Source organism: Aythya fuligula, chromosome 14 (assembly GCF_009819795.1).
Source record: "Aythya fuligula isolate bAytFul2 chromosome 14, bAytFul2.pri, whole genome shotgun sequence".
Classification (NCBI taxonomy): Eukaryota; Metazoa; Chordata; class Aves; order Anseriformes; family Anatidae; genus Aythya; species Aythya fuligula.
In genome coordinates this window covers 10,855,303-10,882,642 of record NC_045572.1, presented here as the reverse complement: position 1 = coordinate 10,882,642, position 27,340 = coordinate 10,855,303, and the positions used below count along the sequence as shown (strand labels likewise).

The 27,340-nt window shown below is 67.4% G+C and overlaps 6 protein-coding genes across 6 annotated transcripts in view; 3 read left to right on the top strand and 3 right to left on the bottom strand.

The window, feature by feature from the left end:
- The window catches only part of NSD1 (nuclear receptor binding SET domain protein 1), a 57,461-nt gene extending 51,371 nt beyond the window's left edge, over nt 1-6,090 (top strand). Inside the window, exon 23 of the mRNA XM_032197134.1 lies at nt 80-6,090. Coding sequence (XP_032053025.1) covers nt 80-2,409 — 2,330 coding nt within the window. The 3' untranslated portion in view covers nt 2,410-6,090. The remainder of the gene's footprint in view (nt 1-79) is intronic.
- A 2,557-nt stretch (nt 6,091-8,647) lies between these two features.
- RAB24 (RAB24, member RAS oncogene family) lies at nt 8,648-11,041 on the bottom strand. Its single transcript, XM_032196943.1, has 8 exons — nt 10,913-11,041; nt 10,426-10,494; nt 10,248-10,326; nt 10,074-10,141; nt 9,877-9,976; nt 9,565-9,615; nt 9,391-9,453; nt 8,648-9,067 (listed from the first exon to the last, which is right to left on the bottom strand). The coding sequence occupies exons 1-8, from the start codon at nt 11,027-11,029 to the stop codon at nt 9,003-9,005; spliced, it is 612 nt and encodes a 203-aa protein (XP_032052834.1). The 5' UTR covers nt 11,030-11,041; the 3' UTR covers nt 8,648-9,002.
- A 167-nt stretch (nt 11,042-11,208) lies between these two features.
- On the top strand, nt 11,209-13,022 carry PRELID1 (PRELI domain containing 1). Its single transcript, XM_032196804.1, has 5 exons — nt 11,209-11,364; nt 11,546-11,771; nt 11,847-11,960; nt 12,230-12,308; nt 12,730-13,022. Exons 1-5 carry the CDS (start codon nt 11,273-11,275, stop codon nt 12,864-12,866), a joined length of 648 nt encoding a protein of 215 aa, XP_032052695.1. The 5' UTR covers nt 11,209-11,272; the 3' UTR covers nt 12,867-13,022.
- A 98-nt stretch (nt 13,023-13,120) lies between these two features.
- Nucleotides 13,121-14,526, bottom strand: MXD3 (MAX dimerization protein 3). The gene is made up of 5 exons (XM_032197027.1): nt 14,330-14,526; nt 14,208-14,237; nt 13,987-14,098; nt 13,697-13,883; nt 13,121-13,616 (listed from the first exon to the last, which is right to left on the bottom strand). Exons 1-5 carry the CDS (start codon nt 14,524-14,526, stop codon nt 13,501-13,503), a joined length of 642 nt encoding a protein of 213 aa, XP_032052918.1. The 3' UTR covers nt 13,121-13,500.
- A 1,710-nt stretch (nt 14,527-16,236) lies between these two features.
- Nucleotides 16,237-19,031, bottom strand: LOC116494970 (lateral signaling target protein 2 homolog). Its single transcript, XM_032197133.1, has 9 exons — nt 18,990-19,031; nt 18,045-18,185; nt 17,821-17,958; nt 17,490-17,692; nt 17,320-17,409; nt 17,133-17,222; nt 16,939-17,040; nt 16,747-16,870; nt 16,237-16,437 (listed from the first exon to the last, which is right to left on the bottom strand). The coding sequence occupies exons 1-9, from the start codon at nt 19,029-19,031 to the stop codon at nt 16,237-16,239; spliced, it is 1,131 nt and encodes a 376-aa protein (XP_032053024.1).
- Nucleotides 19,030-26,946, top strand: FAM193B (family with sequence similarity 193 member B). Its single transcript, XM_032197132.1, is given in 14 exon segments — nt 19,030-19,262; nt 19,735-19,846; nt 19,849-19,917; nt 19,919-20,173; nt 21,489-21,557; nt 21,559-21,729; nt 21,847-22,069; nt 22,391-22,611; nt 22,974-23,410; nt 24,034-24,229; nt 24,621-24,857; nt 25,385-26,408; nt 26,580-26,655; nt 26,760-26,946. Coding segments are annotated over 14 exon segments (3,420 nt in total). The 3' UTR covers nt 26,857-26,946.
- Nucleotides 26,947-27,340: the final 394 nt, after the last annotated feature.

Sequence of the window (27,340 nt, the reverse complement as noted above, 5' to 3'; positions counted from 1 at the left end):
AACTCTTTGCAGCAGGCCTCGTTATCTTCCCTTTATACCACTCCTAAGTTCTGTCTTTTCTCCTGTGTTTGTGCTGCAGGAAAATGGGAGTGCCCGTGGCATCAGTGTGACATGTGTGGTAAAGAAGCGGCTTCCTTCTGCGAGATGTGCCCCAGATCCTTCTGCAAGCAGCACCGGGAAGGCATGCTCTTCATCTCCAAGCTGGATGGACGCTTGTGCTGCACAGAGCACGATCCCTGCGGCCCTAACCCCCTAGAGCCAGGAGAAATCCGTGAGTACGTGCCTCCCATGGGAGCACTGACTAACGGCGATGACCCCCAGCCGGCAGAGCAGCCGCCTGCAGACACAGACCTGAGCGTTCAGCCTTTGGACAGGCTACCTCAGCCTCCGGCCTTCAAACTGCAGTCCCCAGAAAAGCCCCCCGCCACCCTAGCGCTGCGGCTGCCGCCCTCAGACAAGCCCCCCACCACCCTAGCCCTGAGGCTGCAGCCCTCAAACAAGCCCCCCACCACCCTGGCCCTGCGGCTGCCCCCGCCAGACAAACCGCCCGCCGCCCTGGCGCTGAGACTGCCGCCCTCCAACAAACCCCCCACCACCTTGTCGCTGAGGCTGAAGCCGTCCAACAAACCCCCCACCACCCTTTCCCTCCGGCTGCAGCCCTCGGACAAACCTCCCACCACCCTCTCGCTCCGCCTGCAGCCGTCGGACAGGCCCCAGGCTGCCCTGTCCCTGAGGCTGCAGTCGGAGAAGCAGCCCATCATCGTCGCGCTGAAACCTCAGCAGCCCGACAAACCTCCCGCCAACGCCGTGCTCTGGCCGCTGGACGAGGCTTCCAGCGACGCCTCGCAGCCTCCTCTGCCCAGCAAATCTCCGGGCAGCCCCCAGTCGTCGGACGAGGCGCTCGGTCCTGCCGCTGCCCTGCAGCTCCAGCTGTCGGACGAGCCTCCTGCCGCCGCTGAGGTTTTGGAGCTAGCGGACAAGTCGCTCGGCGACAGCGGCACCCAGCAGCCCGAGCTGCTGGATGAGTTTCCGACAAAATGCCTGCACCCTCAGCTGGCGGACAGACTTCTCGCCACGGCGGGGACCCTGCAGGCACAGCCCGTGGACGAGGCTCCCGTGGCCGATCAGCCTCAGCTGCTGAGCAAAGCTGCTGCCCAGAGTCTGCAGCCTCAGCCCGTGGAGAAAGCTCCCAGCTCCGTGGTGCAACACGCCCCGGCACCGGAGGAGGTTCCCAGCCCTGGGGTGCTGTGGCCTCTGCCCGTTGAAAACGCCCCCAGCTCCCCGGTCTCACGGATCCTGCCCACGGAGAAGGTTTCTGGACTGGGGGGGCCGCGGCCTCCACCTCCGGAGAAGGCTTCCTTCTCCGGGGCAGCGCGGGTTTTGGCCACGGAGAAGGCTCCCGGCTCCGGGACACCCCATCCCCTGCCTGCAGAGAAGCCTCCTGCCTTGGGGATGCCGCGGATCCTGCCCACAGACAAGGCTCCCAGCTTAGGGCTGCCACGTCCGCTGCCCCTGGAGAAGCCCCACGGCTCCCGCTCGCCCCACGTCCTGCCCATGGAGAAGGCTCTGGGTTCGGGGGCCCTGCGGATCCCCGTCACGCAGAAAGCTCTGAGCCCCGGCGTGCTGCGGCCCCTGCCCCCGGAGAAGGCTCCCGATGCCGGGGCGCTGCGGGTCCTGCCTCCAGAGAAAGCTCCGAGCTCCGGGGCCGTTCGGCCTCAGCTCCTGGAGAGGCCCCTGGCTCTTACGGCCCCGTGGCCTCAGGCCTCAGACAAGCTGGCTGCCGCCGTGGCTCCTCGGCCCCAAGTTTTGGAGAAGCCCCCGGCCGCATCGGCCCCGAGGCTGCTGCTGTCGGAGAAGGCGCTGCGGCCCGTCGACCAGAACGCCCAGCCCAAGGAGAGGGCAGCGCCCGCCGCGGAGCTCAACCCCCAGCAGAAGGAGAGGACCCTGTTAGCCGGCGAGCAGATCTCCTGGTCGGTCGGGAAGGCGGTGCCGCACGTCGGACAGTTACCTTGGCCCACGGAGAAGCTCCAGACACACGAGCAAAGCCACTGGCCCGCCGCCAAAGCCCTGACGCCTGCCGAGCAGTCACCCCGGACAGCGGAGAAGCTACCGGAGCCGACCCTGCAGCCTGTCTGGGAAGTGGCCTCAGCCCCCGCCGAGCAAACCCCTTGGACATCAGAGAGATTGCGTGCGTTCGAGCAGACCCCCCGGCCTGCCAGGGAAGCGCCGGTGCCCCCGGAGCAGACGCAGTGGATTGTCACAAACATTCAGACTCTTGACCAGATTTCTTGGCTGGCTGGAAAAGTACATACTCCTCGGGGGCAGGACCCTTTGCCTGAACAGAACGCAGCGCTAGCCCGTAACCAGGATTCTGTCTGTCACGAATTGGCTGACTCAGAGCCAAAGTGAGGTCGGTGAACATGGGAGGCAGGTTTCAGTCTTTTAATGTTTAGGGAGGGGGATTCTTTGTTTTGTTTTCTTTATTCACTTCCCTGAGCCCAGCCCCTAACCCATGCACATCCCATCCATATTCTCTCGTGACGTGAGCAAGGACATTCACTTTCAGTCTGAGTGTGGCCCAGCCAAAGGGAGAGAGCATCCGTGAGCTTTTCCTCTTCCTTTTGCGAATGGTAAAGCTGAAATAAAGAGTCCACTCTGGGTAAAACCTCAAATTCCACTGAAATGGTCACATTACTGATCCAGCGTGTTCAAGCTCCAGGTCCAATTCTTGGGCAGGTTCCTGCGTACAGCGAGGGGCCTCGCCCTTGCTAACTGTATTTAGAGGAAGCAGATCCGTCAGGCTGCCCCGGGATCGGAGAGGTTTCAGGGCTCGGATGGCGAGCAGCCAGGCGCGTACTCTCTTGCCGACCTCTGTGGAGGCAGGGGAGGGGTTCATCTGTCTGCCCTGCGGGGTTTTGCTTTGCGAGGTTCTGTCCGTGTGTGTCCACCGGGACGTGCTGCGTGCGCGGCGCGCCAGGGACAGGCGTGGTGCCGGCTGTTAGGAGAGGAGCCTCCCGCACCCGCTCGCTGCGGTTTTCTCCAGCAATGGGCAGGATCCGCGGAGGCTCCTCGATACAAAGCTGCGACTGCCCAGGCCCCAGGAGCGGGGAATCTGAAGGAGGTCAGGGAACAAGAAAGATCTTGGAAGAAGCCGTCTGGCGGGTTTTTCCTTCTCGTGTCTTCACCCTTTAGCGCGGGACACGCGGCGTGCGTCCTGCCAACACCCAGACCTGTAAAGCAGCAGTAGCAGAGGCAGGCAGAGGGACTTCCCCCGGTGCTGTGCTGGTGTCGCTGCTCCCCTTGACGTTTCCATCCAGTCTCTCGGTGACTCGTGCCGGCACCGTGAGCCAGCAGCCTCGCGTGGTCTTTTCTCCCCTTGCCTCGGACGCGTTCAGGACGTGCTCGCATCCCACCAGGTCTTCCCGGCAGCGTGGGGCATTGCAGAGCTGCGGTCGGAGCCTGTCGTTGACTTTGCAGCGCGGAGGCGAGGGTGCTGTGTGTGTTCAGGACCCGTTCTGCACCTTCCCCCTCGGGTAGCTTCCAGCTTCGCTCACCTACAACCAAAGGAGACTTGAATTAACTGGACTGTGTCGGTGTGCGTGTGTGTGTGTGCGCGTGTGTGTCCTTCCGACCCAATCGTAGTTCTCACACTGGAACACGGGGCTCGAGCAGCTGGCTGGCTTCTTTCCTCTTCGCCCTTTTCCGGCTGAGGAGCCCTTTTGCCACCCGGTGGGTGTCCAGCCTGCCGCGAGCAGCTCGCCCCAGCGTTGGGGCAGAAGCTGGGGTAAGCCCCAGAGGAGCGGAGCGGCGTCTCGCAGCGGGTGCCATGCGCCAGCGCTGCCCGTGCAGGTAGGAGGAGGAGGACGAGTGGCACAGTGCAGTCAGCACCCTGCTTGAGGACACGTTGCTGACCCGGCCGTTCTCCCACCACCTTTCCTCTGTTTTTTCTGAGCTCTGCTGATCGGGGTACCGCAGCCTCAGATCTCAGTGCCCACCACCACGTTTCTGTGTGGTGCCGGAGACCCCCCTCCCTTGGGGGCAGAGGTGCAGGACCCTCCCCAGACAGAGCTTGGCTCTGGGCTGACACTTTCCTTCTGACCTGGGAGCGCATCCCTGGGCTCGCAGGTGCTTGCTCGCTGCTCTTGGAGCTTTGCTGTTTTCTACGAAGGGAGGCAGGCGCATGTACCAAGACAAATCCCGATCCGTTCTCCTTTCCTTACGTGTGCACCCCAGGACAACGTCCTGCTGTAAAGGCCGGGTGTGCTGGGCACTGGGGACGTTACCCGTGCTGCGGTGCATCTCTTCTAGTCCGCATCATTTCAGATCCTTTGTAGAATAGCTAGCGACTTCAAAAAAAAAAAAAAAAAAAAAAAGCTTTACGGCTTATGGAAACTTACTGATTAATGATGTTTTTTCCGGGAAGACTGGCAGGTCAGTTCCTGCTCGCTGCTGAAACTGGGGAAGTGCAAGCAGCTTGTGTTTCTGCGTGACTCCTGCACAAAGGGAATCAGGACAACTCCTCAGAGCCGTTGAGAGAGAAGGTAATCTAAGGGCATTTAACTTTTTTAAACAAAAAAATAAAATAAAATAAAAATGGTAATGAGTTTCAGTATATTAAGTATTTATCATGTGTGAGAAGGAAAATAAACCTCGAATTCACATTTATAGGCCTTCCCATGAGCTGGACGTAGTCATGTAGAGTATATAAGTAGGGTCAGCTCCGTGCCAGCCGCCCAGCCAGCTCCAGCTGTAACAGAGAGGTGTCTGCGCTGCTCTGCCCAGCTCCGCTTTGCGTCGTCACGTGCTAACTAGCTTCTCGTTTCATGAAAATTAAACTGTGAATATTTTTGGTGCAGGCTTTTTTAAATCTGTAAAATGGAGAAGTTCTCAGTGAGTTCTCGTAAGTGCAGGTTTGAAAAATCACTTCTGTAAATCGTGTGCTCAAACAGTAGGGCGAGGTTGACGGCAGCAGAAGCCTTTCACACAGCACGTGGGTTATCCGAAAGCTTGTTCTGAGCAGTGACCGTGGGTAGAACTGTTGCATGGCATTTCAAACCCACAGCCTTATACCTTGCATCTGACCGTACCCCACCTCTCTTCGCTCCCTTCATGCCTTTTCTGCAAAGATCCAGGTTTCTGACTTGCTCCCTTCCACTTACGTGTTGGAAAGCCGACTCCAGCGAGCTGCTCTTCCCTCCCAGCTCTTGTGGGGATTCTCTGCCAGACCAGGAGGGCTTCTGAGATGTGCGCTGGGCTCTGTGCGTGCTCGTGGCCTGAGGTGGGGAGGTCAGTCCATGAAATCCTGCTGCTCCCAGCCTGCCTTCACCTGGGGTGAGCAGCTTCGGGCAGTGACACCCCCACAGAGAAAACATGGGCTGCTTCAGCGCTCGGGTGGCAGCTGGTGGCACAGCCTTGGAGCAGGAGAGGTGTGTACTGAAGCAGTTTGGTTCATTTTCTGCCTTGTATAGTTCAGCCAGTTTGAGTCACAGATTCTGTTGATGCAGAGGAGGGCGGCAGGTAACTCGTACCCCTGGTGGGCTGCTCGTGCAAGGCTGGCGGTGGCCGAGGGCGGCAGCTGTGGCACCTTGGTGGTGTGTTGGCGTGCTCCGATCAGCAGGTGAATCGAGGGCAGTTGTGATCCTCGTTCAGAGCAGCTTCCCTTTCCCTGGCATCTCGGGGAGGCTCACGTGAGCTTCCAGCAGCAGTCCCCTGGTAGGAACGGCTCTCCCTTCCCGGTGGAGAAAGGGCTGAAAGCCTTCACAGCTTCCAGCCTGCTTCTCCTGGCGGCGTGCTTGCTGCTGGGGCGGGCTGCCCCTGCTCTGAACACTGTGCTGGGGTCACTGTCCGTGGCCTCAGCCCCACGGCACGGCTCAGGTCAGTGCCCCACCACGAGCAGGAGAGTCCCAGTTCCCCTCTGCTGGTGGAGGAGCTCTTCGGGTGGGTACCTGCAAGGTGATGGGCCTCTCATGGGAAGAGATCACCGAGGGATAATCCCCTACCCTGTACCTTCTGATGCTGACTAGCTCACGGTAGCTTTCTTCATTGCTGTTCACAAGCTAAAACTTTTTTCCTATTTAAAAAAAAAAAAAAGAAAAAAAGAAAACAACAAAGATTCACTTCTGTGCACAAACTCCAGGTGTTGCTGTGGGTGCATGCGTTACGATTGGGGTTAAACCCACCCCCCTACAGGCACAGGGCTTTAAGATGGGATCAGATACCTGGTTAAACCTAAAGAGCAGGCACTATTAAGGCGAGACGTGGGCTTAGGGTGCCAGAGGAGCTTCAGCTGTGTTTCACGGGAAGAAGGACAACGAGCAGCAGCCCTAACCCCAACGCATCGTCAGCTGCTCGCAGCGGGTGCCGCAGCAGGGCGGAGGCGAGGCCGTTTGAGGAACCTCAGACCTTCAACACCTTCTGTTCTATTTTTAATTTCAGCCTTAAACTTCTGATTTTGCTTGATGTTTGGAATAACCGTAATTGTAACCTGCTTGTAATGTGCTTTGCCCTAAATTCCCGATGAGTCTTTTCAGCCTTCGCCAGCGAGCGAATGTCAAAGCAAAGTGGCAAAACGTGCAGCTACTCCGAAAGGAAGCGACAGAGCCCGCCACCCGGGTCCGGCGAGGGCTCGCGCCGTGGTTTGATCACCCCAAATTAGCTTTGTGCTAATTACTCCCCCGCGGTAGTGGCAACGCAGACGGGGGCGCTTGCAGCCGAGGTCTGGCTGGCGGGGGCTCGGGGCTCCCAGGGGCTGGGAGATGGGGCGTGGGGTTTGGGGACCTGGCTTTAGGGGCACCTGGCCGGCGTGGTGGCAGCAGGGTGCGGTGCCCTCGGGCAGCACGGGTGGGGAAACACCTCCAAAATCCATCCCAGCCGAGCGAGGCAGCGGGACAGCGTGCACGGGCTGGGGCAGCGGCGGTGATGGACAGTCCCTACAGCACTGAATCTACCTCCTAGGGAAATCTGAGAAATGGGTGTTGCTATGTCCTATTTCAAGGTAAAGTTTTAATCAGTTTGCCCTCGGCTAAGCTCTTGGGCTATCGTGGTGCTATTGTAAAACGTTGGCAGCTTAGCACAGTAGGGCTGGACTCACGGCTCCTAGCCCGCGGGCTGAACCCCGTCCCCAAGCAGCTGGGGGCTGGGCTGCGGTGCCTGCGACCCAAACGGGACAAGGCACGTCTCCTGCGCCCGGGGAGACGGGGTTCCTTTGCTTTGTGGTGGTTTTGAGACCCAAACCAGCCGTGCCAGTGGGCCCTGTGAGCGTAGAGAGCGAGTGGAGCCACGTGAAGCAAGCCAGGCGTCCGCTACCTGCATGTTCTGTGTGTCCGTTTGGTACTGAGCTGGTTTCAGTTTTTGTTTTTTTCTGATGTTTCCGAGTTGTTGACTTCAAGGAACTGGGTTTTGTGTATTTTTTTTTTTTTTTAAAGACACTGGGAACTTGTTTAAAAGCAGAAGCAGCAGCACCGGGAGGCTCGAGGTGGAGCGTGGCTGGAGCCGAGGGCGGCCCCAGGCGATGTGCAGGGACGAGGGCAGGGCGCTTGTGCTGGCCTGGGGGGAGCAGGGTGCTGGGGGCACGCTCCCCTCCCCTCCCCTCTCCCTGCCAAGGGCACGTTACACCCCGATAACCCACAGCACTGCGTTCACTGCCCCGCCAGCCCGCTCCCCTCCGAGACACCGAGAATAACGCACCCGGTCCCGAGCAGCCTCTGCCATCCTCCGGTGCCACGCGCCCTGGGTTGGGGTCCTGGGGAGGGTGGCCTGGCCCCGAGGGGACCTACCTGGGTGTGCAGGGGGCTGCCGGGGAACGAAGCTGTGCCCGCTCCCCCTCCTTTGCTGCCAGGGAGGGGACGGGTGGCGTGGGGACTCCCTGAGGCCAGGACACCGCCCCGTGCCACCCGCTGGGGGTGTCCTGCCCGGGGTCCCCTCCTCGGGCTTCACCGAAGGAAATCGTGGCTGGAGCGGGGGGTGCCCGGCCCGGGGGGGGCTCCGGGGGGCCGCGGGGTCACTCAGAGCTGTCCAGGTCGCGTCTGTCGGTTCTAAGCGGGAGTGCCAGAGCGGGTGAGAGAAACCTACATATTTCCAGCATGTATATTATTTTTAGAAGAGGGAGAGGGGAGAGTCTTGGACCATTGATTACTTTCATTTTGCTCCCCTTAGACTGTTGGCTGTGTATGTGAAACTTATAATGAAAAGAGGGTTGCCCTGCCCAGGTGCTCCCAGAACATGTACTGTAATTCTTTGTATATAGAAGAAAAATTACTGTAAAGTAAAGTTTAACTTTACTCTCGATGTCCTCCTGTGTTTTGTCTTGCTGAGGGGGCGGGGGGCAGCTCGGGGGGGGGCCCCAGCCCTGCTGCGATGCCGACCGTGGGCACCCGGGGTGGGGACGGGAGAGCCCCGTGGGCACCGTGGGTGGGAGGCACCTCGAGCTCACCCAGGGCACGAACCTGGTGCAGTGACCCCGTGCCCCACGGCAGGGACAGGGCAAGCCAGGACAAAGCCTCGGGACGCATCCCGGGCAGAGGCCAGGCTGCAGAGCGGGCGCAGCAGGTCGGGCAGGCCCCGGGAGCTGCTGAGGAGCACAGAGGGCGCAGGAGCTCGGCCCCGGGTGCAGGGACGGGATTGGACCCCAAGCCTGTTCTCAGACCACAATGCATTTTATTTACATTGCACACCTCAGGAGGAGACACTTAAATAATCTGCGAAGAATCAGGCGCTGGTTCAAGAGAATAAGTTAGGGGCTGCTGCTGGGGCTCGATGCAGCTCCTGCGGGTATGGGGTCGGGGGGGCAGCAACCCCGCAGCTCCTCACGCCGCAGGAACCTTCCAGCCCCACGCAGCTCTGCACGCCGAGTCCGGGGAAGGGAGCAAGTCCGTGAGGCCACACTCCCTTTGCGCGCCGCGGACGGCTCGTGCAGCTAAAATACAGCAAGTAAAAAAACGGGAGGAGTCCAGCGAGCGCCGGCCGGCCGCCCCGCAGCAGCGATTCCCTTCGGGCACGAGGCCTCAGTGGTGGCAGCAGCTGTAGAAGTAGGTGCTGCTCTTCTGGGCCAGGTCGACGCCTTTCTCCTCTGGAAGAGAGCAGAGGAGGAGGAGGAGGAGGAGGCTGCTGACACGTCCACACCGCAATGACAAACGGAGCCCAGAGCTCGCAGCCCCCCCTAAATCCCCCCAAAATCCCAAGCAGGGTCCGTGTCTGGCTCTTCCTGCCCCCTGCCTGGGGTGAGGGGACAGGGGGACACCATGCACGGGGACCGTCCTCAACAGCGTGGCACGAACCCAGCACAGAGCCTGGGGGGGGAGCAGAGCCCCGGGACCCCCGCAGCGCCCCTCCCCTGCACCCTCCCCGTGGAACCCCCGGCACCGGGCGCTCGGCAGGGCCCTGCCCGCTCACCTGTCATCACCTGGAAGGCGGTGAAGTGGACGTAGTCCTCGGCCACCTTCTGGAACAACTCATCTGCGGGGGGGACACGGGGGCTGCGTGGGTGCCAGCAGCCCCCCCAGACCCCGCACAGCCACCCACCAGCCCTACACGAGGGGCGCCACCACGGCACCGGGCGCTACTCACCCACGCTCTGCCCGGTCTTGCTGGAGGTCTCGAAGAGCTCTGCCTTCACCTCTGAAACGAGGAGCGGGGTCAGCGCTGCGGGACGTGCCCCCGGGGCTCGGCTCTCCCCGGCTCACCCCTCAGCTGTGCCCGCTGGCCGGGACCCAGGGCACGGCCCCGCGGAGCTCCCGGCCCAGCTGGCAGCGGCCCCAGCCCGCGGGTCGGGACGTGCCGTGCTCGGGGAGGCTCCTGGCAGAGCCGAGGCCTTGCCGCCGCCGCGCGGGGAGCCCCGGTACCGGCACCGGGGCATCGGTCGGGGCAGCGGGGCCGTACCGTCGGCGTAGTCCTGAGCGTCGTGGAAATCGACCGCTCGTGTCCGGGGGTCGTCCTCCAGCAGGTCGCTCTTGGTGCCGCACAGGTAGATCCGGCAGCCCTGGGGCCGTGGCAGGGGGGAGGCGGTGAGCACCGGGTACCACCCAAAAACCACCCCAAATCACCCCAAAACGGGGCCCGTCCCCGTATTTATTTACCTCCTCGCAGTTCTGCAGCTCGTTCACCCAGAACTTGGCCCGCTGGAAGCTGCTGCTGTTGGTGAGGTCTGGGGGAGAGGGGTCAGGCCCTGTCCCGGGCCCCCCACGTCCCCCCCACGTCCCCCCGGTACCGTGACCCCCGTCCCCCGGCCGTTCCCCTCCCCGTGCCCGTACCGTAGCAGACGATGGCAGCCCGTGCCCCGCGGTAGTAGATGCGGCTCATGGCCTCGTAGCGCTCCGAGCCGGCCGTGTCCTGCGGGGGGACAGCAGAGGGGGGTCGTTTTGGGGCCGGGGGGGGGGTCCCGGTACCGGGAGGGGGGTGTCTGGGGGTGGCCGCGGGCCCTGCGCTCACCCAGATGCCCAGGGTCACCGCCTGGTCCCCCACCGCCATCACCTTCGCCACGAAGGCGGCACCGATGGTCTGCAAGAGAAACGGGGGGGGGGGGAACCGGCCCGGTGAGGGGCACAACGGGGACCGGGACGGGGACGGGGAGGGGAACGGGGGTGGGGACACCTGGGGGACACGGTGGGGACACCCGGCTCGGGGCTGGGAACCAGGGGGGGGGACACCGGGGGGACACGAAGGGGGCAGTCCCGGGGAGGGGGGGACGAGCATGGGGACGGGAACCGGGGCGGGGACACGGGGCGGGGGGGGGGGGAAAACCGGGACAGGGACGCGGCGGGGACCACTGGGGACCACCGAGAGCCCGGAGCGGGGCGGGGACGGCGGGGAGCGGACGGCGGGGACCCGGCGGGGAGGCTCCGCGCGGTGTGGGGGGGGGGGGTCCCGGTGTCCGGGGGGGGTCCCGGTGTCCGGGGGGGGGTTCCCGGTGCCTCACGTTCTGGTAGGGCCCGGCTCGGAAGCGGCGGTGCGCGCAGCGCTCCACCAGGCTGCTCTTGCCCGCGCCCTCCTGGCCCAGCAGCACCACCTTGGCGTCCACCCGCCGCCCGCTCATCCTGCCCGCGCCGGGGGGGGGCGGGGCTACCGGGAGAAAGGGGGCGTGGCTACCGGGGGGGGAAGGGGGGCGGGGTTTGTTTCGCGCGCGCGCGCCCCGCGCACCGGGAGGAAGGGGGCGGGGCTTCCAGGCGGAAGTACGTGCGCCGAGCGAAGGCGGAAGTGCGCGGCGGCGCGGAGGCCGCATGGCGGCCGCCCAGCGGGCCCGGGCCGCAGCGGGGGAGGAGGGGGCGTAGAGCGGCCCATGGGGAAGTACTGCGCCAGCCTGGGCGTCCTCAAGGGGCCCTGGGACCAGGTCTTCGCCGCCTTCTGGCAGCGCTACCCCAACCCCTACAGGTGCGCAGCCCCCCCACACCTCCCCTCCCCCCTCCCGGTACCCCCCCGGTTCCCCCCCCCGTTGATCCGCAGCCCCCCGGGCGGTGCCCGGAGCCCCTCGGGGCTCCCTGCCCGGTGCCCTCAAAGAGGCTCCGGGCCCCCCGGTGCCCCCCTGACCGCCCTCCCCGTGTCCCCCCCGCAGCAAACATGTCCTGACCGAGGACATCGTGCACCGGGAGGTGACGGCCGACCACAAGCTGCTCTCCCGGCGCCTCCTGACCAAGACCAACCGGATGCCGCGCTGGGCCGAGCGCTTCTTCCCGGCCAACGTCGCCCACTCCGTCTACATCCTGGAGGACTCGATCGTGGACCCCAAGAACCGAACCATGACCACCTTCACCTGGAACATCAACCACGCGCGCCTCATGGTGGGTGCGGGCGGGCAGGGCGGCGGGTGGGGGGGTGCTCCCGGGCAGCGCTGACGGCCGGGGTTGTGCCCGCAGGTGGTGGAGGAGCGCTGCGTCTACCGGGTGAACCCGGAGAACAGCAACTGGACCGAGGTCAAGCGGGAGGCCTGGGTCTCTTCCAGCCTCTTTGGCGTCTCGCGGGCTGTCCAGGTGAGTGCTGCCCACAGCCCATGCTTTGCCCCGCTATTTGGGGAGGTTTTAGTGCTGCTGTTTCATCCTGCTGTGCTCTCCCTCTGTCCTGTGCTGTTTTTCTCCCACACCCCTCACAAGCTCTCAGGAAGCCCCAAACCACCCACCCCAAGCAGTGTAACACCTGCGAGGCACTGAGGGTTTGGTCAGGCTGGGACAGCGCCCCGCATGCAGCCCCTCTGTATGAGCAGGGGTCCGGGGCTGCACCCTCACAGGCTCTTCTGTTGCAGGAGTTTGGTCTGGCGAGGTTCAAAAGCAATGTGACCAAGAGTACCAAGGGATTTGAATACGTGCTAGCAAAAATGCAAGGTGAGCACCTGAGAGGGGAGGCTGTGCCTGACTGGGATGGGTGTCTGGGGGTTACGGGTCATGTTGGCATCATGCCAGTCGATGGACAGGCCACAGCTTGAGCTAAACTGACCGTGAAATCCTCGTCTTTGCCCCAAGGGCACTGCCTGCTCTTCCAGAGCGGAGCATGCAGGCAGCGAGTCCAGGCTGTGCCGAGGCCTGCAGGGAGGCTGGGCAGGGGTGGAGCTGAGGCGGGTGGGGGAAGCAGCAGGGCAGCAGTCACGTGCCCGCAGCTTGCTGCGACGTGCCGCGATGCACACGGGTTGGGAACACAGGGTTCCTCTTCTCCCCGTGCAGGGCGGGGGCAGAGCCCGGGCTCAGACAGCTCGCAGCAGCCAGGGCAGGGTTAGCCGGGGCTGGGGATAACGATTTGTTGTTACAGGAGAAGCTCCGTCCAAAACGCTGGTGGAGACGGCCAAGGAAGCAACCGAGAAAGCCAAGGAGACGGCTCTGGCTGCCACGGAGAAAGCCAAGGACCTGGCGAGTAAGGCGGCCACCAAGAAGAAGCAGTACGTGTGAGGGGCCAGGCACAGGCAAGGGTCAGGCTGCACCACCGCAGGCAGGAGCCTCCTTAGATTTTATATTTTTAAACAAACCGTACTAGTCTGACAATCAGCTGCTGGTAGATCCTTTCCAAGATGTAATTATCATTAAAAAGTTGACTTCCACCTATGACCTGGCCTGGGGCTGGCCTGTCTGGCGCAGAGCTGGGCTTGGGGAGGTGCAAGAATAGCCGTGAGGAGGCGGAGGCGGGTTGGACCAAGTGCCTTTACTGGGAGAGTGTCGGGTATGTACAGGGGAGGGGGGCCGGGGCGGCGCGGGGGGCGTGCGGGCGAGGTGCTCGGCGCACTCACTTCCCCTTCCTGGCCCTGGCGGGCGGCGGAGCGGGCTAGTAGCCGTGCCTGACGGGGCTGGGTGCTGCCCGCTGCCAGCTGCAGGCAGCTTCAGGCTCTGCTGTATCCCCGCCACAGCCGGGCCGGCTGCCAGCGCCTCTTCCGCCCCCCTCGAAGTGCTTTGCTGCACGCAGCGGGGCCCGTTAGCCGCGCCATGCCCGGCTCTGCCTGGTGTCCCCTGGTGTCCTGTGCCCGGGCGGCGAGGCCGGCAGCAGCGTTTCCAGCAGGAGGAGGTTGGCAGGGTGCGGAAGGCGGCGCTGTCAGGACCAGGCCCCGCGGGGGCTGGAGTAGCTGTGGTCCCTCCCGGTGCTGAAGGCAGCCAGCGGCGGCAGCTCCGTGCCGAACACCGCGCCCTCCACGTCCACCTCGGCCTCCTCTGCGCACGGCAGCGAGGGTCAGCACCCGGCAGCCGCCCCGCAACCCCCCCACAGCCCCAACCCCGCTCCCCGCACTGACCTCCGTCCGAGCCTGAGTGCTCGGAGAGCCGGGACGAGTCCAGGCTGTCCGCCCCCAGGCTGTCCGCCCGCAGCCGCTCGCTGCCCGCGGGGCCCAGCAGCCGCTCCAGGCGCTGCCGCAGGCTCTGCTGCTGGCTGCGCAGCCGCTCCTTCACCCGCCGCGCCCTCACCTCCTGCTCCTGCAGCCGCTGCGGGGAACGGGGTGGGTGTGTAGGGGGGGCTGTCACCGGGCTCGGGGCAGCAGGATGGGGACGGGGGGGGTCACAGCACCTTGCACCGCACCGGGCTCACCTGGATGTGCAGCCGGGCGCGGTGCAGGAGGCTCAGCGTGGTGGGCCGGGTGCCGGTACCGGCGGGCACCTGCTGCTTCAGCTGCTCCAGGCAGCGCCGGAGCTGGGCTCGCCTGCGGCCGGGGCGGGCGGTGCTCAGCGGGGGGGGGGCACAGCCCGGGACCCCCCCCCCCCTCCGGTACCGGGTACCAGCCCCGCTCCCGGTACCCCCCGCACCCCTACCTGTGCTTCTCCAGCGCGTTGTGCACCGACCTGCGGGACAGCGGGGGGCGGTCGGTACCGGCACCGAGCTCCCGGTACCGGCACCGGGCTCCCCGTGCGCCCTCCCGGTTCCCCCCGCTCACCGATCGCCGCCCGTCGCCTGCCGGGCCCGGGCGGGGCAGAGCGAGGCGTAGCCGTGCTCAGCCTCCGCGAGTGCCGTCGGGGCCCGGTTGCTCCTCCCGGTGCCGGTCCCGGTGCCGGTGGCGGTGCCGCGCTCCCGGCGCTCCAGGAACTCGGCCGCCCGCAGCAGCGCCTGGATGCTGCCGCCCGCGGGATCCATGCCTGGGGGGGGCGGACGCGCGGAGGGGGGCGGGGCCAAGCGGCCGGGGGCGCGTTCCTATTGGCCCCGCCGCGCCCCGCGGGGATGACGTCGGCGCGCCGGGGCGGCACGTTCGCGCGGGAAAGCGGCGGCTTCAAATTTGAATCGGCGGGAAGGGGCGGGGCCAAGCGGGGGACACGCCCACCGCGCGGTGGACACGCCCACACGGTGTTAGCCACGCCCACTCCGCTGGGTAAAAGCCACGCTCCTTAAAGGGGCCGGGGCGCACCTGGGTGGGTGAGCGCGCGTGTGTGGGTGGGTGGGTGTGCGCTCACCTGCGCGTGCACGTGGGGGTGTGCACACGTGCGCGTGCACGAGGGCGCGTGCACAGCAGCGCTGCCGCCCAGCCCGTGCCCAGCCCGTGCCCAGCGCGGCCGCTCTCCCTCCTCGCCCCCACCCCACTGCCAGACGGGGCACCCTCACCCCCCGCCCCGCGTACCCATGGGTGCCCCACCACCCCCAGGGGTGCCCCACCCGCACCCATGGGTGCCCGCCGCCCCCCAGCCCCGCAGAGCACAGCCGGGCAGCAGCACACAGCGCTCAGAGCTCTTTATTGGAACCTGCCCCCGCTGGAAGGGAGCGCCGGGGGTTCCCCAGGGGGCAGGCAGCCCCCCCTGTACCGCACCCCGGGGCGCGGGCGGCCCCGCCGTCATGTGAGGGCTGTTTGCACGGCTCGGGACGGGCCCCGGGGGCGGGGGAGACTCTGCCCTGGGCCCAGCAGCAGCCAAAGTTCAGCTGAGAAAACGCAACGAAGCAAAAACGGCACCAGGCAGAGCTCCGGCCCCGCAGCAGGAGCCTGGTCGCGGCACCGGGAGCCCCACCGGGAGCGGGGGCACGGCCACCGCGCGCGGGGTGAGGCGGTCCTGCGCCCACCGCGGCCCCACCGGCACAGCACGGTGCCGGGCACGGAGCCCTACCGCCGTGGAGCCGCTCTGCAGCCTCGGCACAGCCGCTCCCAGCGGTCCCGTGTCCTCCTACGGAGCCAGGTCCTGCAGCCGGGGGATCCTCACCGGCTCCGGGAGCGCCGGGGCGCAGGGGAGAGGTGCACGGCGTAGCAGTGTGTGCAGACACGCACGGGTTTCAGCTGGCCGTAGTGCGGCAGTGCAGCCGTGTGCGGCGAGCAGCGGGCGCAGAAGATCTGTGGGCACAGGGACGGGGAGGTGCTGAGCAGCTCCAGGACCCCCGCAGCCCCCTGCCCGACCCCAACCCCCCCATTACCTTCCCGCAGCTGCGGCAGTGGTGCCGTCGGCGCAGCAGGGTGAAGGGCGCACGGCAGGCGCAGCACTGGCTGCACGTGCTGTCCGGCACCCACTCGGGCCGGCCGTGGGCTCCTGCTGGGAAAAACACAAAGCTGAAAGCCCCCACATAGCCTCATCGTCAGCCACAGCAACGTCCCCAGCCCTGTGGTGCCACCAGGCCGGCACCGTGCCCCAGCCCAGGGCAGCCCCGCTCACCCCTCACCTGCCCTCCGGAGCCCGGCTCCCTCCGTGGGGCTGTGGCACAGGGGGCAGTCAGCCACTCGGGGTGCATCACCCACGAGCAGCTCGCCATCCTCTTCTGCGGGGACAAGGAAAGCAGATTCAGTTTCCAGGTGCTGCGGTCACACCGTCCCCACGCCTGCTGTCACGGCCCCGTCTTGCCCGGAGGCGAGGAGCCGTGCCCCATGCCCCGTTACTCACTGCTGGTCCCCAAATCCTCCGAGGGGTCCCCCTGCGAGGCGACGATCTTGAAGACCGTTTTCAAGATGCTCCGCAGGTCGCTGGCGAAGTTGGTCTGCAGCTGATCGGCCACCCCTGCGCCGCGACAGCGGGGCTCTGGGTGCTGCCAGGGGGTCAGGGGGGTGGCCGGGGGGGCGGCGAGGCGCTCACTCACCTGAGATGCAGACGAAGAGGGTGTGCAGCATGTCCTTGGTGCTGCTGTAGTGCGAGCGCAGCTCCGACCAGCGGGCACCCGGCGGGGCCTCGAGCCGCGGCCCTGGGCTACTTCTGGGGGGCTGGGGGCTGTACGGGGGGAGGTGATGGTTACCCACGGGGCGGCACGAAAAATCGGGCCCCGCTCCCTCCCCACGCAGACCCCCACGTGCCTGTCTGTGCCTGGGCTTTCCACAGCATCGGGGGGGCCCAACCGCCCCGTGCAGGTGTGGGGGGCTTCCAGGAGACCCCATGGAGCAGGGGGGCTCGCTCCGGGCATGGCCGCCCCCCAGGTCGGAGGGGTGGCCGGACCGTGGGGATCCTCGGATTCGGCCGCGCACAGGCTCCTCTCCAGCAGGCAGAGCTCCTCCGCCGACAGCACCCGCAGCAGGTCCCTGCGGCGAGGGGACAGGGTCAGCCCTGTGTCACCTCCCCACCGCCACCCCCCTTTTTGCCCCCATACCTGATCTTCTTCAGGAGGTTGTAGAAGGGGCTGAACACCCGCGACATCTGCTCGGGGCCGCGCTCCAGGCTGAGGGGACCCTCGGGGTAGATGAGGAGGCCGCTGCGAAGGGGACGGCGTGTGACACGGGGACACGGGGTGGCTGCTGGCGCGGGGCACCCCCGGGCACCCCGTCTGCAGGGGGCTGCACCCACCTGATGATGGCCAGGCGCGGGATGGTGAACATCAGCAGCGGCTCGTAGCCATCGATCATCTCCTGGGTCAGGTACCCCGAGCGCAGGGCTCTGTCGGGGGGGGGGCACAGCCTTACAGCGGGGCTGGGGCAACACCGGGGGGCTCAGAGCCCCAGTGCCCCCCTCCCCGCGTGCCGTGCCCCCTCACCTCTCCACCGTCTCGCAGAAGAGCACGATGATCTCCTGCTGCCTGTAGATCTCCTCGGGGGACTTCACGGCCACCAGCGAGGACACGTAGCTGGAGAGCCAGGGCGGGGGGGACATGAGGTGCCACCAGCCTCCCAAAAGGACCCCCCACCCCATCATCCCGGCCCCCACCTGAGCTCGAACTCCGCGAAGAGCCGGTCGAACTGCACCAGCGCCGCCCGCACGGGCTCGGGGTAGGTGCCGGGCTGGCTCAGGCTCTGCTCCCGCAGCACCGTGCGCACCAGCTCCAGGCTGCACAGCAGGTTCCTGGCCCGCGGCCGCAGCTGCGCCCCCTCCGCCTCCTCCACCTCGATGAAGGTCCCCGCCAGGAGACACTGCCGGGACCCGGGGGGGGGGTCAGGAGCCGGCCCCCGGGGGTCTGCCCGCGGCGGGGTGCGCCCCTCGCCCTCCCAGCTTGGGGGACCCGGCCTCCATCGCCCCCTCCCCGGGGCGCAGGGCTCACCTCGGCGGCGAACAGCATGTGGTTGCCCAGGTTGTCCACCAAGAGCTCCTCGGGGAACTTGACCAGGTAGTCGCGGCTGTGCCGCTGCGTGGGGATGCACTCCTCCATGATGCGCTCGATGACGGCCAGCAGGTGAGCCTGGGGAGGGCACGGGCATCATCCACAGCCACCCCCCACCCCCGGGGGACCGGGGATCGCACCGGGGGGGGCCCCCCGCGCCGTACCTGGCTGAGGTGGAGCTGGTTGAGGAGCACCAGGTACTGCTGCGGGTCCAGCTCGGCGTCCAGCCCGTTGATCTCGGCCACCACCCGCGTCACCCGCTCGTCGGCGAAGAAGAACTGCGAGAGCAGCCGGGGGTCGGAGCGCTGCGGGGAGAGCAGAGGGGCAATTTGGGGGTGCCACAGGGGGGGTGCCACGCCGCAGGGCACCGCCTGGGGTCCTGCTCCCAGCGGGGCAGCCCCGTGCCGAGCGCTCCCGGCCGAGGCGGCCGTCCCCACCCAGCCGTGCCTCAGTTTCCCCAGGGCAGAGCAGGATGAACAAGCTCGCCTGCATCCCGCGAGCGTGGGCACGGATCCGTGCGCAGCTGTAAACACCGGACCGGGTGAAAGGTCCGCGGGAAGGCTCCCGGGCAAGGAGCGCGGTGGGCACCGGGATACGAGAGCTCCGTGCCCCGCTGCTCCCTAAATCTCTCCGCAGGGCCGGGCCCGCAGGGCTGGGGGTGCCGAGCCCCGGTGCCGGCGGCGCTGGGGCGGGCGCGGAGCTGCCCGGTCCCGTCCCGCTCCCGTGAGTCACCGGCCGGGCCCGCCGGCACCGCTCCCTCCTCCGCCCTGCCCCGAGAGGGCCAAGCCCCGCCGGGCTCCCGGCACCCACCGGCGTCGCGGCGAGCCCCCGAGTCCCGCTGCCCGGCCCCGGTGCCCCCCGGGGCCGCCCCCTCCCTCCGCAGCGCAGCCCCGGGGCCGTCCCCGTTGCCCTCCCGGTAGCACCGGCAGCGCTCCCCCCGACGGGGCTCCGTCCGTCCCCCGCCCCGGTGCAGCCCCCGGTGCCCACCGGCCCCGGTACGCGGGGGTCGCCGCTCCGGGGGCGCCGGGGCTGGCGGCCGCCCCGTTCCCGGCACGGTCCCCGGTGGCCCCGACGGGGCGGGTGGCGGTGTCCGCCGCCGCCGCTCTCACCTTGGGCCGGTGCAGCCACCTCCGGAGGGCGGCGGGCAGCATGGCGCGACCGGGAGCTCTGCCGCCGCCGCCGCCGCCGCCCGGCTCCCTGAGCCCGCCGCTCGCCGACGGGGCGGGCCGGCACCGGGCACCGCCCGGGGGCGTGACGGGGCGGTGTCCGCCCACCTTCGGGTCTACGGCCGCGGGGACACGGCCGGACGGACCCCGTCGCACCCCTGCTCGCCACGCCCGGCCCGGCCCGCGAGCAGGGACCCGGGGCTTGCCCGGTGCCCGGTACCGGGAGGCGGTGTCCCCCCGACGGGCCGGTTCCTCGCTGCCGTCTCACAGCAGGCGGCTCCCCGTCGGGGCGGGCGGGGTGCTCGGTGTCGGTGCCCGCTCCTCGCCCCGCTCCTCCCGGTTCCCCCCGTGCCCCCTCCGGTGCCCGCCCCCGCCGTCCGTGGGCAGCAGGGCGAGCCGCTCCCGCACGGCACCGTGCCCCAGGACGTTGCGGACGGCGCTAATTGCGATGGCTCAGAGCTTAATTAGCCCAATTCATCAGCCAAAAATCCACCGGGACGCAGCGGGGCGGGGGGAAGTCCCTGAGTCACGGCCGGTCCGGGGGGGGAGCCCCATACCGGGGCACCGTGCCTATGCCCCGTGTCCCGGTACCGCGAGCGGGCAGCGCTCGGAATTAGGGCTGGGGGCTCGAGGGGGCCCCCCCCGGGCACCTCCAAGCCCCAAACCCGGAGTTTTGAGGGGCGGGCAGGACCCGGCGAGTGGCGGCGGCTCCCGTCGAGCCTCCTCCGGCCGCGGGGCGGCGCCCCGGTGCGCGGCGCTGCCCGCTCGGGAAATGGCGGCGGCGGCTTCGCCTCGCCGGGCCGCCCCCCCCCGGGCAGGGGCCGGCCGGGCCGCGCCGCCATATTGGCTGTTGTCCTGTCTGCGGCGGGCACCGGGCCGGGCTCGCCATGACTCGCAGGCGGAACAAGGCGGCGGCGGCTCCCGGCGGCTCCGCCACCCGCCGAGAACGCCCCGGGGGAGCCGTCGGGGCGACCCCCGCCGCCCCCGCCCCGACGCCGCCGCCGCCGCCCCCCCCCACCTCCTCCTCCTCCTCCTCCTCCTCTTCTTCATCCACGGAACCTCCCGCCCCGTCTGAGGTGGTGGCGGCGGCGGGCGGCAGCGCCGAGCCGGGCAGAGCAGCCCCGCAGGTACCGGGAGGGGCGAAACGGGGGGGTGCGGAACCGGCGGGGGGTGCCCGGGGGGTGCCCGGTGGGGCGGGGACGGCGGCGGCTCGCGGTGCCCCGACGGGGGGCGCGGGGGGCTCCGCGCTGCTCGGGGCCGCCCCCCGGTGCCCGGTAGCGCTGGGGGGGCGCTCCCCGAGCCGTCGGTGCTCGCCTGCAGCCCCCGTGTGCTGGCACCGCCGTGCAGCCGCCCCCCACCCCTCGGGGGTGCTGGGGGTGCGGTGTGACCCCCCCCATATCAGGGTTTGGGGGTGCCCCCCCCCCCCAGCAAACTGTGCCCGGGGATCCGCAGCTCTTTAGGGTGGGCTGGCCCCAGGGCGCTGCCGCCCGCTATGGGGCACGCAGCGGGGCTGGGGGGCGCGGGGCTGTGGTGGGTGTGCATGGGGTGTGCTGGGCGCCCTGGGCAGCGCCATCCCCTCCAGCATCCCCTAAAGCATCCCATACAGCACCCACCACCTGCCCCCGCTGCAGCGCGGGGTGGTCCCGCAGCCACCGCCCCCCCCCTCCAACCCGCAGCCTCCCAGCCAGGCGCTGTGGGGAGGGGGCTGCGCGCCTCCCCCCCCCCCCCCCAGCCTCCCCATGGCCTCTGACCTTAGCGTCACCTTGAGCCCGGGGGCCGCCATCTGTTTGGCAGCAGCGGCTCAGCCTGCGCCCATTGTGGCGGGGCCCGCCGCAGCCGCAGACAATGGGGGCCCCCGCGCAGCGCTGGGCTCGGCGCGGAGAGCCCGCGGGATGGGGTCCCCACACACCGGGCTGCCAGCCCCGACACGTCCTCCCCCCGTACGGAGAGCACCGGGGGGCTGCTCCCCGCCCTGGCGCATCCTCGCCGATGGGTGTGCGGAACAAAGAGGTGGGCGGGGGGGCTCGGGGGGTGTGGGTGCTGGGGAAGGGGGTCTGCGATGGGTGAGGAGGGAGCGTGGTGGCTGCGGGATCCCCGGTCTGGCCCTACAGGGTGACATCTGTGGGTCCTGCTCTGCCTGGGGAGTTTTCTCGGTCCCGCGGTAGCGCAGGTGCAGGGGGAGCTGCTGGTGGCCTCGCAGGCTGGCGTGGTGCTGCTGCTGGTGGCACTGCCTCTCGTGGCCCTCCCGTGGGCTGCGATGCTGCCAGCTGGCACATCTTAAACCCGAGGCTGCTCTGCCCCGCTGGGACCGTGCGTGCACCCACGTGTAGCCCGCGAGAAGCGCTCCGGTTTGATGCCAGCGTCCCTAGGGCTGCCCCGGTGCCAGCCGTGCCGTGCCGTGTCCCCGGGGCTGACTCGTGGCCCGTGTGTCCCCCCCCGCAGGGGCTGCCCACCGCCAACCAGTCGGTGCAGACGTGCTGCCTGCTGTGCCACCGCGAGCGCAAGGACTGGGGGGGGGCCGTCCCACAACGGGCTGGTTTCCCCCGGCGAGAGGCTGCCGCCGGACTTCGTGCCAACGCTGGTGCAGAACCTCCTGGGAGAAATGCCGCTGTGGATCTGCCAGAGCTGCCAGAAGAGCGTGGAGGAGGAAGAGCGGCGGGCGGTGCAGGAGCAGGCCCTGGCGGTAGGCGGGAGCAGGGGCTTGGAGCAGCGGAGGGGGTCTTGGCCCCAACACCGTGGGACCTCCCGCCTCCCCCCCCCAAGACCCCGCTGCTGCTTCACTCTGTGTTTTCCCCTCCAGGTCTCGTTGTCCCACACGTCCTGCAAGTCGCAGTCTTGTGGGGGCGGCTCCCACTCCTCTTCCTCTTCCACCTCCTCCTCCTCCTCCTCGTGCCACGGGAACTCAGGGGACTGGGACCCCAGCTCTTTCCTGTCTGCTCACAAGCTCTCGGGGCTCTGGAACTCGCCGCACACCAACGGGGCGGCGCAGGGCAGTCCCCTCGGGGCCCCCCCTGCTGCGCTAGGTGAGTTGAACCCCTGCGGGGCTGAGCGGGGCTTTCTCCCTGGTCCTTGGCTGAGGCTGCTTTTTGGCGGACACCAGACTGGTGGGCAGGGGAGGGGGCTGGGTTTCTGCACGCCTGTGCTGCAGCAGGGGCAGAGGTGCTGGGCTTTCAGAGCGTCCTGCTTTGCCGTGAGTGCCGCTCCAGCACCGTGTCGGCGTGCCCCGGGGTCACTGCAAGCATCGGTGCAGTGCTGAAGGCTGCAGAGCTGCTTTCCCCCCCCCCCAAAAAAAAGGCCAGGGGATGCCAGGCAGCAGCCAGGCCCTAGCTCTGCTCTCCTTTCAGGCGACAAGCACCCCAGCCTGGCTCTCTCCCCAGAGTGTGTCAGCCAGGCTCCTGCCGTGGCGCCGGGGCTCAAGGGCTGTCCCTACAGCCACGCGGCCTCCCCCGCAGCCGGCAGCGCCGCCCCGGGCTCGCCTCTGCCTACCTCACTCGACTTCTGCAAGACGCTGCCCAAGCAGTTCAAAAGCATGTGCCGGAGGGCCACCCCGCCAGGTGCGTGCCTCGTCCTCCCAGCCCGCTGCTCTGCGCTGCCTTCTCCTCTTTTCCCCTCGTGTGGGGCTGGGCCAGGTCCTGTGGGGGAGACAAGGGGCTGCCGAGGCTCCTTGGGAGCGGGGATGGCTTTGAGCCCACGTCCCAAGGTGGGGTTGGTCCCGTGGAGAAGCAGCCCGGAGAGCAGAGGTGCTCCCTGTCCTGCTCCCTGTGCATCTGGCTGAGGACGTGCTGTGGCACCTCTGGGCACGAGCAGAGCCCTGGGAGCCTTCTCTAGGCTGGAGTAGACCTTGTGCTGAGGGACCTGTGCGATTTTGGGTGGGGGGTGGCCCTGAGCACGGCCCTGACCCACGCAGGGCAGCCGGCACCTGACCAGCTCCGCTTCTGCCCGCCCGCAGGTGAGGCCTTCCACTCCTCAGAGCACCATCAGCACTCGGACCTCACTGCTCCTCCCAACAGCCCCACCGGCCTCCCCTCGCAGCCGCCGGCGCTGGTGCCCCCCAAGCAGCCCCCTGCCCACCCGGGGCCCTTCGGTTCCCCTCCGCACGTCCCGCCGGGCTCCTCCCCGCAGCCCGCGCTCTTCCCCGCGCCCAGCGTGCAGGCGGCAGCCCCGAAACCAGCCTCCGAGCCCCCTCCCGCTGGCGTCGCCTCCCACGGGCCGGGGTCGTGCAAGAGCCCCCACCTGCCCCCCGCCAACGTGCCGCTGCTGAAGATGCCGCCTCCGCTTTCCGGCTGCGCCCACCCCTGCAACGGGCACTGCAGCACTTCGCTCATCCCTCCGCCCGCCTCCCACCAGCTGCCCGGCACGAACAGGTGAGTGGGCGACCCCCGCGTGCCGCCAGCCTCTCCTCCTGGCCAACGCGCCCCTTCTCCAGCCCCTGCCCGAGGAGGGGCCTTTTCTCCACGTGAAGGGAGCGACCGTGGTGTGGGCCGGTTCTGTTGCTGCAGACCCCCGGTCTCGGAGGGTTAAGGTGGTTTTCTCCCCGTGTGTCTTCTCTGGGCGGTTGTCCTGTAGTACTGTGGTGCAGAAGACACTGCTGGCTTGCTCCTCCTCCAGCTAAAAGACCCAGAGGAGCCGCCTGGCCAGCCTGCTGGTGGCCACCAGGAATTTTATCAGTGAGACCTGAGGGATTGGGCATAGTTCCTTGAGAAGACGAAGCCTGCGGACTGCTGGTTCTGCTCACCTGCTTTTACGGCCCTCTTTGGGCTGCCTGTGCCTGGGAAGGGAGCACGCTGAGCCCACTGGTCCCTCTCTGCCTCTTAGTGCTCCCCATGGAGGGCCAGTGCTGGGCTCCTCCACTGCAGGAGGAGGGTGCAGGGGATGGGGTTTGTCCGCCCTGCAAATTGTGCTGTGGGGTCGAGGGGTGCTCCTACACCTAGCGCCGGGTGATTCTGAGCCCCTGGGTTCGCCCTCACCTCTTTGCCCTTCTCCCCAGGGACCCCTCTTGCAAAGGGCACAAGTTCCCCAACGGCACCGGCTGCCACCCGCCGCAGCCGTGCGAGGCGGACGAGGGGCTCGGGGAGGACGAGGACAGCAGCTCGGAGCGCAGCTCCTGCACCTCCTCCTCCACCAACCAGAAGGACGGCAAGTTCTGCGACTGCTGCTACTGCGAGTTCTTCGGCCACAACGCGGTGAGCGAGGGGCTGCTCTGCAGCCAGCCCCAGCCTTCGGGCTCTGCTGTGTGCTGTGAAGTTGTGAAATCAGCGTGTGGAGGGTGGGAATGTGTGGAGCTCGGGCCACAGCTGTTCTCTGCCAGCATTTGTACCCCCTGCACCCTGTTGACTTCCCTCTTGCCTCATCAGCCTGTTGGTCCCCTTGTTCTCAACTCAGCCTCCTGCCTGTCAGGAGGAAGAGTTTGTTTGAAAGAGTTTGTCAGGGGCTGTGCTCACTCATCCCGCTGAGACCTCAGGGACAGGAGCGGCTGGGGAGGGCAGTGGGGGACCTGTGTGGGAGCTGGGGCTGCCTGTGCATCATGCTGGTCCCTGTGCCTGCCAAACCTGACAGGTTTCATCCCTCCCGCAGCCCCCAGCCGCTCCCACAAGCCGCAACTACGCCGAGATCCGGGAGAAGCTGCGTTCGCGCCTCACCAAGAGGAAAGAGGAGCTGCCACAGAAGCTAGGGCACAACAGCAGCTCGGGAGAGCCGGCTGTGGACCACCGTAACGTGGACGAGCTGCTGGACTACATCAACAGCACGGAGCCCAAGCCCCTGAACAGTGCCAAGGCAGCCAAGCGGGCACGGCACAAGCAGAAGAAGAAGGTGAGGCTGGGCAGAGGGAAGGGCTGCTCTGTGCCACGTCCTGTTGTGCAGGGTGGGGACAGCGTGCAAGGAGGCCTGTCCAAATCTTGGAAGGTCAGGCCAAGACTGCTCCTTGCATGGCTTTCTTTCACTTCATCCTTTTGGGTTCTGTATCCTTTACTGCGCCTTTACCCCCCAGCTCCATGGGGGGCTTCCCCGCACCTCTGTTCACACAGAGGGTACCCAAAGCGCCTGGGGGGGGGGCAGACTGCTTTGTTCTACCTGCTACAGTCTGGGGCTCTGATAAACACCATGCCTCTGCAGTGGAGAGAGGCAGTGCTGTGACAGCTTCTGCTGTTTGCTGCTGCCTTGTGCCCAGAGCGGTGGCTGCTGTGGTGCCCACAGAGGACACCCGACAGCCTGGGAGCTGTGGAAGACATGAGAAAGCCGCACTGAGGACTGGCCCTCGATTTCCTGCCTGACAAGGCCAGCCTCGTGGCCTGCGTGCCTGTCTCTGACCCATCTGATCTTCTTCGCCTGTGCTGCAGGAGAAGGAGAAAGCCCAGCTGGAAGCGGAGGCCCAGAAGCGTGCAGAGCGCGCCCCTGCAGCCAGCCAGAGCAGGGAGCCGGCCGAGGAGAAGCTGCTGGAGTGGCCGGAGCTGGAGCTGGAGCGAGTCAACAGCTTCCTCAGCAGCCGGCTGCAGGAGATCAAGAACACCATCAAGGACTCCATCCGGGCCAGCTTCAGCGTCTATGACCTCAACCTGGACGTCAACGACTTCCCCAAGAAGGCAGCTGTCCTGGAGCAGAAGAACCTGCTCTCCCACCTCAATGGCTCCTCCGACCTGCAGGACATAGACCTGGCCCTCGCCCCGCTCAGCCTGGGCCCCGCCAAGAGCCACGCGCTGCTGCGGGGCGAGCTGGGCCCCCGATGGGGCGAGGGGCCGGGGGAGCCACCGCCGCCGGCCCCGCCGGCTGAGAACGGCGTGGTGAAGCGCCTCAGCGCCGTGCCCAGCCTCTCCCGCATGATCTGGGTGCAGTCCAAGGCCACGGACTCCGCCGTGGACGGTAGCGGGCTGAGCCCGGAGCCCAAGGAAGGGCCGCAGCCCAAGGGGCTGGAGCCAGCGGAGCAGGCGCCGGCGGGAGGCCGGCAGCGGAAAAATAAGCGGCAGAGCGGGCAGGCCAAGAAGGGGGATGGTGCTGCTGCGGTGCCCGGGGGCCAAGCCAGGCTGGAGAGCCCTGGGGCGAAGGGGCAGGTGCTGGGAACCAAGCACCCTTCGAAGCCCGGCGCCGCGGAGCCGCAGCGGGCAGGTGGCTGCACCGAGGCGTTGGAGGGCAGCAAGGGGCAGCCCTGGGGCTGCGGCGGAGCCAGGCAGGAGAAGGAGAGGAGCGGCGACTGGAAGGGCCGGAGGGGAGAGGGCAAAGCCGAGCTGCAGGATCCGGCACCGCCGCCCAGCGCGGTCCCCGGGGACCGGCAGCTGCCTCACCCCACTGCTCGGAGGGGGTCCCCGCAGCCCAAGGGCAAGAGCAGGAAGAGCCGCAACAAGGTGGAGAAATCCAGTACCTCCATCGGTGAGTGCCAGCGGATCCCTTCTGCGGTCCCTTCCCCTGCCCACTGCCACCCCCTTCCCGTCCCCGTGCCCTGGTGGGGGAATCCCGTCCCTGGAAGAATTGTGATGGGAGGGAGCTGGGTGTGGGGCGTGCTGCCGTGTGGTGCTGAGCTTGTGTTCTCTGCCTTGCCAGATGACGTGTTCCTGCCCAAGGACTTAGACGGGGTAGAGATGGACGAGACTGACCGAGAAGTGGAGTATTTCAAGAGGTGAGGCGGGACCGGGATGGGGGCCACGTCCCGGAGCTGGCTCCCACCCCGGGGCAGTTCGGGGAGCTGCGGGCTCACGGGGGCTCCCTCCTTTTCCCCGGCAGGTTCTGTCTGGACTCTGCCAAGCAGACGCGCCAGAAGGTGGCCGTGAACTGGACCAACTTCACCCTGAAGAAAACCACTTCCAGCGCAGCGCAGTGAGGCGCGGGGCCGCCCCCCGCCCCCGGCCGCTCCGCTCTCCTCACTGTGCCCCTCGCCACCGCCCTCCCCGGGGGTCCCCCCGGCTCTCCTCTGTGGGGTCCCCCCCCATCCATGGGGGGGGTCCCGGTGCTCTCCTGCCCCGCGGGACCCCCGGGGCTCCCTTCGCCCCTTTCCTTCCCCCTCACCGCGGGGTCACCCCCGCCCCGGCCGTCCCCTCGCCCCTCTCCGCCCGGCTCCCCGCGGAGAAGAAAGGCCCGTGCTGGACCCAATAAAGAACTTTTTAATTTTTTATTTTATTTAACCCCGGCCTCTGCTGCTTTTGTTCTGCGCCCTGGGGGGGGGGAACTAAAAGGGGATGGGAGCGGGGGGGGGCAGAGCTTTCGCCTTCTGAGGCAGTTTGTCCTCCGAGGCGACCCGTAGCGAATGCGGAAGGAGGGGGGCGGCTCGCGCCGTTGCTAGGCGACAGCGCGGCACTTCCGCCGGG

What these genes read in the sequence shown, in the direction of transcription:
- RAB24 (XM_032196943.1), bottom strand. Translation starts at nt 11,029, where the DNA reads ATGAGCGGGCGGCGGGTGGACGCCAAGGTGGTGCTGCTGGGCCAGGAG. An exon ending in CGGTGACCCTGGGCATCTGG is followed by an intron (nt 10,327 to 10,425) that starts GTGAGCGCAGGG and finishes GTCCCCCCGCAG; the next exon opens with GACACGGCCGGCTCGGAGCG. An exon ending in CAAGACCGGGCAGAGCGTGG is followed by an intron (nt 9,454 to 9,564) that starts GTGAGTAGCGCC and finishes TCCCCCCCGCAG; the next exon opens with ATGAGTTGTTCCAGAAGGTG.
- PRELID1 (XM_032196804.1), top strand. Translation starts at nt 11,273, where the DNA reads ATGGGGAAGTACTGCGCCAGCCTGGGCGTCCTCAAGGGGCCCTGGGAC. An exon ending in GCGTCTCGCGGGCTGTCCAG is followed by an intron (nt 11,961 to 12,229) that starts GTGAGTGCTGCC and finishes CTTCTGTTGCAG; the next exon opens with GAGTTTGGTCTGGCGAGGTT. An exon ending in CGTGCTAGCAAAAATGCAAG is followed by an intron (nt 12,309 to 12,729) that starts GTGAGCACCTGA and finishes TTGTTGTTACAG; the next exon opens with GAGAAGCTCCGTCCAAAACG.
- MXD3 (XM_032197027.1), bottom strand. Translation starts at nt 14,526, where the DNA reads ATGGATCCCGCGGGCGGCAGCATCCAGGCGCTGCTGCGGGCGGCCGAG. An exon ending in CAGGCGACGGGCGGCGATCG is followed by an intron (nt 14,238 to 14,329) that starts GTGAGCGGGGGG and finishes GCTGTCCCGCAG; the next exon opens with GTCGGTGCACAACGCGCTGG. An exon ending in AACGCGCTGGAGAAGCACAG is followed by an intron (nt 14,099 to 14,207) that starts GTAGGGGTGCGG and finishes CCCCGGCCGCAG; the next exon opens with GCGAGCCCAGCTCCGGCGCT.
- LOC116494970 (XM_032197133.1), bottom strand. Translation starts at nt 19,031, where the DNA reads ATGCTGCCCGCCGCCCTCCGGAGGTGGCTGCACCGGCCCAAG. An exon ending in GGTGGCTGCACCGGCCCAAG is followed by an intron (nt 18,186 to 18,989) that starts GTGAGAGCGGCG and finishes CTCTCCCCGCAG; the next exon opens with CGCTCCGACCCCCGGCTGCT. An exon ending in ACCAGCTCCACCTCAGCCAG is followed by an intron (nt 17,959 to 18,044) that starts GTACGGCGCGGG and finishes TGCCCTCCCCAG; the next exon opens with GCTCACCTGCTGGCCGTCAT.